The 9033-nt window shown below is 34.1% G+C and overlaps 1 protein-coding gene across 1 annotated transcript; it reads right to left on the bottom strand.

Annotated features, from left to right (window-relative positions):
• Positions 1-656: 656 nt before the first annotated feature.
• On the bottom strand, positions 657-1749 carry LOC116092121 (olfactory receptor 10AG1-like). Its single transcript, XM_031373477.1, has one exon. The coding sequence runs from the start codon at positions 1651-1653 to the stop codon at positions 673-675; it is 981 nt and encodes a 326-aa protein (XP_031229337.1). The 5' UTR covers positions 1654-1749; the 3' UTR covers positions 657-672.
• Between the last annotated feature and the right edge of the window lie 7284 nt (positions 1750-9033).

Below are 9033 nucleotides of genomic sequence, written 5' to 3'. Positions count from 1 at the left end.
TTACAGACCTAATTGCATCATATTTTATCCCAAGATTTATGCAAATAGTGGTTACTTTCAGTATAATTTCCTATTATTTAGAAGAAGCTCAAGGTGAGGATTTTCTCCTCATAGAAAGGCTTCCCTTTTTTTTAAATGAAATTTTAATGATGAAATATTATTCATGTTTCCTAACATTGCATTGACTGTAGCTAACTGTATGGGAGAGGAAGGAACAATTTTTTTCTTTTACTCTTCTTGTGTGTATTACATCCAACCTTCATCTTCTCCTCTCCTCTTCCTCCTAGTTCCTCCACCTTATTTCACCTCTCCTGAGATCCACTCCTACTCTCACATCCCTTCAGAATGGAGCAGACCTCCCAGGGATATCAACTATGCAAAACATAACACTTTACAATAATACTAGGCTTTAAAGAACATGGGGACAAGTATTTTATAAGGACATTTTGGCACCAGCAAAATTGAGTCATTTCTTATTGGCTTATAAACCTTTTTTTACCAGTATAAAGCAAGGAGAAACACAGGTGTTTAAAAGCAAAACATTGTTAATGAGCTTGCAGATATGTTTAAGGTATAGAGTCCATTAAGAAAATAACATGTTATCAATATATTTACTCATTTGCAAGATGAAATGTTCAAAAACATTATATAATTTATCTGACTTTAATTGACTCACAATGCTAATAATCTGGTAAATAATTTTCTCAGTGCTTCTGTGACATCTTTGTTCCTCAGGCTATATATCAAGGGATTAAACATTGGAGTCAAAATGGTGTAAAACAGAGAAAGAAGTTTGTCTGTTCCCTCATACTTATTGGACTTAGGTTTTAAATAGGTGATACTAGCTGATCCATAGAATAAAAACACAACTATAAGGTGGGAAGAGCAGGTGGAAAAGGCTTTTGTCCTTCCTGTGTTTGATGGCAACTTCAAGATGGTTGAGATGATCCTGCTGTAAGATGCAAGGATTAACATGAATGGGACAGTGACAATCAATACAGCAAAAATAAAGACCACAATTTCATTCACAAAGATGTTCCCACATGCCAATTTGAGGAGTGGAGGTATGTCACAAAAGAAGTGATTAATTTGGTTAGATTCACAGAAGGGCAGAGACAAAATCTGATAAGTCTGCCCCACCTGAATGGGAATACCAATGACCCAGGAACCAACCACTAGCTGGGTGCACACCTTGGGACTCATGACTACAGGATAGTGCAGAGGGTTGCAGATGGCCACATAGCGATCATAGGACATCACAGCCAGGAGAAAGCATTCGGTGGCCCCCAGGATAAGGAAGAGACACATTTGTGTAGCACAGGCAAGGAAAGAAATATTTCCTTTCAGTGTGAAGAGATCCATAAGCATTCTAGGAAGAGTGACAGAAACATAACATATTTCTAGGAAAGAAAAATTGCTGATGAAAAAATACATGGGGGTTTGCAGAGTGGGCTCCACCCTTGTGATTACAATGATGACGCCATTTCCCAGCAGGATAATGATGTAGATGAAGAGGAAGATTCCAAAGAGAAGCCAGTGCAATTTGGGAATATCAGAAAATCCCAAGAGAACAAATTCTAAAGGTACAGTAATATTTGTGTCTGTGATTTTAAATTTGTTTGCTCTTTGTAGGTTCACATATTTGGATTGCATTTTCTTCTCAAACCAAATTAGAATTGTGCTTTAGTCTTTATATCTTCTAAGGGTTTTTCTGGTGAATGTTGAAGGTTTTTATTTTGGGGAATGACTCTGGAACTAGAAGCAGTGAATTTACATGATTAAAAATTGAAATAGTTTTATACATAAAGTCTTCCAAATGAGTTAACCATGTTAGATATATGTTATAATTGTATCAATAAAATTCATAAAACTGTACATTTTTATTCCCTTGACATAACAGAAGGATAATACATGTGGACTTGATTTTCTGTTCCACTATGTTGCCACTTCTTCAACCCCCATCTGCCTTTGATATTTGTTTAAGTGAGTTCCAAACTTTAAAAAGGATTAAAACTTTTAAAATGTTACTTATATTTGCATTTCAAAAATAGCCTTGATGCCTTTGAGGCTTTATTCTTAATATTTTTATTTGCATTTCATATTTCAATCTTGCATGCAGTATGAGGTAAACAGGGCTTAAGGTTTTGCTTCATCTGCCAGTGACAAGATAAGAGATCCCATTTACTTTTTCTGTGTATATAATCTTTAAACATTTAAAACATTGAGGTTGGCATCCTTTTACAGGATGTTCCTATTTTACTTATATACTAATAAAAATCTTACTATACCCTCAGTACCTATTTTAACAAAAATACTCATCTTCATTTTTTATTAGTTAATATTCTAAATTCAGCAGCTACAATATTAATAACAATTATTTCAAATGGTGGGGAAAAAGAGATGTTGAGGAATAAAAGCAAGGAACTAATGTTTAATTCCATTAAAATCTCAATCAATCAATCAATCATTTATTATATGACAGCTATGACATAAGACCCAAAAGTTTACTCAGCTGTGTTCACTGCCACTCTATTCACAGTAGCTATGAAATTGAAAACAAAGCAAAATATCTCTGAACTGGCAAATACATAAAGAATATATGGTAATTGTTCACTACGAAGTGATATTCAGCTATGATGAAAAATGTAATCGTGAAGTTTTCCAGTAAATGAATAAATGTAGAAAATTGTATATTATATAAGAGGATTCAGAAATACAAACAGCACACAAAAACTATTATTTTCAGAGGACAGTCATGATAGTCCCTTTTGGGTAAGCATTCCATAGCCTCAGTAATAGTGTTAGGCCTTGGCGTCTCCCCTTGAGCTGGATCCCAATTTGGGCCTGGAGTCAGATGCAGATACTTACAGCAAGCCAATGATCAGAAGCTGCTGACCCCTGTAGTTGAATTAGGAATAAGCTGGAAGAAGCTGAGGAGGAGGGCACTCCTGTAAGAAGACCAGCAGTCTCAATTAACCTGGACTTCCAAGATCTCTCATACACTGGACTACCAACCACTCAGCATACATCAGCTGAGATGAGGCCCCCAACACATATACAGCTGAGGACTGCCAGGTCTGTGCTCATTCAGAGAAGGTGCACCTAACCCTCAAGAGACTGGAGGCCTCAAGGAGTTTAGAGGTCTGGTGGGCTGGTGGTGTTGAGAGAGTGGGGACATCCTAGTGGGGACAGGGGGGGCAGGAGTATGGGTTGTGGAACAGTCAGAGAGTAGACCAAGAGGGGGATAAAATCTGGAGTTTAAAAAAAGAGATTAAATAATAATAAAAATATCTTAAATCTGAATTAGAAATACTATCTAACTTGTCATATCTGAAATATTTAAATTCCCTTTTACTGATAAAATATACAGGGTTATTTCATTTCATCCTGGTTATATTTAAATTTCTGTTATGTCTCTCCACCACTTCTTGTGTGTGTGTGTGTGTGTGTTTCTGTGTGTGTTTGTGTGTGTATGTGTGTGTAGGATAGGTTGAGTGAAATGTATTGTACACATTTCACAGCACACATGTGGAAGTCATAAAATATCTTTTCTTAGTTGGTTTTCTTCCTGTATAATATGGAATCCAGGGATTGAACTCAAGCCATCAAATTTAGTACCAACTTCTCTTACCATTGAGCTATTTTTCCAGACCTCATCTCTGAATATATATGTATATATATATATACATATATATTCATGCATACACATATATATATATGTTCTTTATATAATCACTTATTTCTGTATATTCATTTTTATATAACCACTTATTTCTGTGTATTTGTTGACTCAATATATTATTTTTTAGCACTGAATTATAGTTCAGAATCCTATGCATGCCAGCTTAAAGGTCTTTTGCTATTTGTTTTACTTTTTTTACATAATGATTACTACTAAACATGTAGAATTCAATGCATGTGTAGCTGTTAGAGAAGCCATCTTGTTTCTTGTGAGGATTGCCATTGATTTGCATACATAAAAGTGAGTTAAATGTTTATTAATTAAATTTAATGGTTTTATGTAGTGAAACAAGTTGTTTATGTCCTCACTATTTATTCAACAGGAAGAAAACAAGTCTGAAAAAGTTTACATAAAGCTAGGTGTTATAATACAATTCCATAATCCAAGTTATTAGAAGGTGAGGTAACTGTATTGGTGTGGAATCAAGGTAACTCTTACTCTAAAAATAAAATCTTTTATCATAAACTAAAACATTTTCCTAAGTAAAGATGTTGGTTTAAAGCATAGGGTTTTTTGTTTTCTTTTAAATTTTTAGTATAGTTTTCTTTCCGTCACATTTTCATATTTTTCTTTTTTTAAAAAAGACTTCATTCTTTTTTTCTGTTTATTTTGTTAACTTTCTACTTGTTAAATAAAGGACGTAAGCAAATATATGAAAGATATAGGGTTGGAAAGTGAAGATAACATTGTAATTTGTATATATTATATTCTCACCCAAGAAAGGAAAAATCATATGCATATATTACACTATGTCATTTGTGGTAGGAAAACATGCAGAGATAGGTATGGGTAAATAATTACAATGTACTGCTGAGTAAAAAATTTAAGAGTACTCAGAAAGAACAAAATTCTAACTCTATTATCAATCATGCTATCTGGATTCTGAAAAACCTCTTCTAGTCTGTGGAGCCCATTGCTAGCCTGGTAGATAGAGCCCGCCAGATATTGCATTGAACATCACCATAACTCCTGTGCCTGTGTTTTTCTCTTTTTCTGCATTCGAAGATGTGTATCACTGTAGTACAGATACAGATAAAGCTCTGATTTGTTCTATTATCTGATGTGTGATTTCAATTTAAAATAATGGTACAACTTATCATTAGAATTGGCTACTTCATGTGAATTGAGTGGAAAGATTCACTGAGAATGTGAAAACATAGAATTCAAATTCTATATAAAAAGATATTGCTAACTCTTACGTATAGATTAAAATAGATGATGTTGACTAAATAATAGGCATTTGGCTTTATACTCTTTATTAGAGTAATATAACTCTTCTTACTTTTCCTTGTATCTAAATTATCTCCATGAAAAATAAGACAACTTTTACAATGTTAATCACATATAGATACATGTTGTGTAGAAATTTTTCAATGATTTTGATTAGGAGTCTTATAACCGATTAAATTAAGGTATAAATCTTCACAATCAAATCAGCTACTCTTTACCAAAGATGACAGTTGTAACATGAAATTTACAATTGCTGTCTGTTTTCTCCTATACTGGGAGAGCTTTAATACAGGGAAAATACTTCTAGGAATGCTGTTATTTTTCTAATATTTCCTTTAATACTAATACAGCAAAATGTGTTTTCATTATAATTAAAACAACACTCTTTCATTATGCTTCTTTTTATTTTATTGTAATTATAAATAAAAATGTTAAGAATTAAATGTTTCAGAGGCTTACCACATATATCAGTTTATCATTTAAATTAAATCATAAGAAAAACCTAGGAATAACCAAAAAATAAAACTTTAAAAGTCAATGTACTAAAATTCATTCAGATGTTGTTCAGATTCAATACAAACTACTGAATTATAACCCACAAATTTATACTACTGAGAGAAATATAAAGATGTTAGCAGTTTACCTTTTCAGTTTTGTTAAGGTTGTATTTTTCTGATTGAAATTTTATAGTTTTGAATATATAAAAAGGGGTTATATCATATTTTAATTAGAACCTGACTTGTTTTCTAAGTACCCAATACCATTTATAAAGAAAATACTTCCTTCCAGTGGGGATACCTATTCTCCCTTGTCACACCTAAATTGATACATAGGTGCCTAAGTTTGCAATTAATTTGGTAAGTTTATTACAAATAATCCTGTAAAATAAACAAAACATTTCTACAGAAAGTTATTCTTTCTCCCAACACATTCAAATAATTTATTAGCCCCAAAAGAATAAACATTAGAAGTTTGATATTATCTATCACATGCTATATATGTTTGCTTTCTTAACTGTGTGATATTGTATGCTATCATTTCCAATACAAAGGATTTATCAGGTTCACTAATGATTCAACAAGCCTTTTAACAAATGAATACTTTTTTTTTAATTTTTCAAAATCTTTATTTAATTTTCAGTTATCAGAATTATCATTATTATTATATTTTATGAAATAATGAACAAAAGCACTCCAACTAGTCCATAAAATTAAAGATCAAAACCACCTCTAAATTGACTCTAGAAATCAGTGTTAACCATGGTAACAAATCACTACTGTTTGTGAAAGGAAAATGTAGTGATGACTACAGATCAATTTACCTAGTGAGCATAGGATAAAAGTACTCATAAAATACTTGAAAAACACCCTGACTTACATCCCTGTCTTTGCAATAGGAGGCCTTCTGCCACTCAGGACAAGCAGGTAAGAAACCCATGCACCCATCCTATGCTTCTGGGACCCTTTACAAAGCAAGCAGCCCTGAGGTCTTCCCCATCAATTCTGTGCTCCATTTCCTTGTCCATACCTCAAACTACAATCTTGGATCTGCTGTCCACTCTGAGAGCCACAGTTCTGGCTGTCATACACTACAACCAGTCCTAGAAGCCTGCTACTACCAGGGACTAACAGACCAGCCAACACCAGAGACAACCAGATGGCTGAAGGCCAGTGAAATATGGTGCAATAAAACCCAAACTCTCCTACTATACCAAGCGCTGGATTTCTTAACACACCAGAAGAACATGATAAAGGCTTTAAATCTCATCATATCAAGATGATAGAGGCCTTTAAATTGGAAATCAATGAATATCTTAAAGAAATACAGGAAAATATAATCAAACAAGTGAAGGAATAAATGAATGATTAACACTATTCAATATCTAAAAATGGAAATTAAAACACTAAAGAAAACAGAGGTATCCTTGTAGATGGAAAACCTAGAAAGAGAACAGGAAATAGAGACACAAGGATCACCAACAGAATACAAGAGATGGAAGAGATAATCTCAGGTATAGAAGATACAATAAAAAAGTAATACATCAGTCAAAGAAAATGCCAAATCTAAACAGTTTCTAACATAAAACAGCCAGGAAATTGGGGACACTATGAAAGACTAAACCTGAGAATAATAGGTATAGAAGCAGAAGATTCCCAGCTCAAAGGCCCAGAAAAGGTCTTCAACCAAATCATAGATGAAAACTCCCCTTACCTAAAAAACAGGTGGCTATAAATGTAGAAGAAGCTTACACAGCAACAAATAGATTGAACCAGAAATGAAAATCCTCCTGCCCTAAAATAATCAAAACATTAAATATATAGAACAAAGGAAGGATAATAAAAGCTGCAAGGGGAAAGGGACAAGTAACATATAAAGGCAGTCCAATCAGAATTGCACCTAACTTCTGAAAAGAGACTCTAAAAGTGAGGAAGTTCTAGACAAATGTCTTATAGACCACAAGAGACCACAGATATCAGCTCAGATTATTATACACAGCAAAAATATCAATCACCATAGGTGGAAAAACCAAGATATTCCATAAAAACAGTAAATTTAGATGTATCTTTCCACTAATCCAGCCTCATAGAGGATAATAGGATGAAAAATTTAACACAAGGAAGATAAGTATACCCAAGGAAACAACAAAAAAAATTAATCACCTTACAACAAAACTAAATGAAGTGAAACACACACACACACACACCACACAAATGCACATAAATACTAATGCCACCATTATCAAAACAACAGGAACTAAGAATCATTGGTCACTAATATCTCTCAACATCAATGAATGTAATTTCTCTATTAAAAAACATAGGCTTAGAGAGTGGATGTATAAACAGATCTGTCATTCTGCCACATACAGGAAACATACTACTGCAACAAAGAGAGACACTACCTCAGAATAAAGAGCTGGAAAAATAGATTTTCCAAGAAAAAAGACCCAAGAAACAAGCTAGAGTAGCCATTCTTATATCTAATAAAATAGACTTGCAAACAAATCAAAAGAGAGGAGGAAAGATACTTTATACTTATCAAAGGAAAAAATCAAACAAAGATGACATTTCAATTTTGAATATTTATGCCTTTCAAATGTGATAGCACATACATTTGTAAAAAAAAAAAATCACCAAATCATAAATCACACATAGAAATGCACACATTAATAGTGAATCATTTCAATACCCCACTTTCACTAAGGAACAGTTTATCAAAATAGAAACTAAACAGAAATATTATGAAAACAACAGATGCTATGAACCAAATGGACCTAACAGGTATCTACAGAAACTTTCACTCAAACACAAAAGCATATACATTCTTCTCAGCATATCATGGAATTTTCTCTCTCCAGATACCAAGCTTCAACAGAAATAAGAAGATTGAAATAACTCTCTGCAACTTATCAGATCACCATGGATTAGTACTGGACTTCAACAACAACAGAAACAACAAAAAAAACTACTCTCATGGAAACTCACAAGTTATATACGTAAAGACCACTGGGTCAAAGAAGAAAGAAGGAATGAAATTGAAGACTTTCTAAGAGTCAATGAAAATGAAGCCACAACATACTCAAACTTATGGGACACCATGAAAGCAATGCTAGTAGGAAAGCTCATAACACTAACTCCCTTCATAAAGAAATGGGAGAAATAGAATACTAGCAATTTAACAGCACACCTGAAAGCTCTAGAACAAAATAGAGCAAACACATCCAAGAAGAGTAGATGGCAGGAAATAATCAAACTCAAGGCTGAAACCAATCAATTAGAAACAGAACAATACGGCCATCTTCTCTCCAGTGAGTTCCTAAGCCGGGAGCAGTCAGCAGGGAGGCACAGACCCCAAGAGTCGCAGGGGAGCCTCCGGGCAGCAGGGACAGGATCCTCTCAGCTTCCAAGTGGCAGAGGTGGATCAGCGACCTTAGCTGCCCCTCCCTTGCACGAGGAGGGTCTGCCTCCAGGGAGGCACAGGCCCCACGAGTCTCAGGGGAGCCGCTGGGTGGCAGGGACAGGACAAGCTCCAGTCAGAGTCACTAAGAACATCTATCACCA

This window comes from Mastomys coucha, unplaced genomic scaffold, assembly GCF_008632895.1.
Source record: "Mastomys coucha isolate ucsf_1 unplaced genomic scaffold, UCSF_Mcou_1 pScaffold15, whole genome shotgun sequence".
Classification (NCBI taxonomy): Eukaryota; Metazoa; Chordata; class Mammalia; order Rodentia; family Muridae; genus Mastomys; species Mastomys coucha.
This window is presented reverse-complemented; position numbering and strand designations above follow the sequence as displayed.

What these genes read in the sequence shown, in the direction of transcription:
- LOC116092121 (XM_031373477.1), bottom strand. Translation starts at nt 1,653, where the DNA reads ATGCAATCCAAATATGTGAACCTACAAAGAGCAAACAAATTTAAAATC.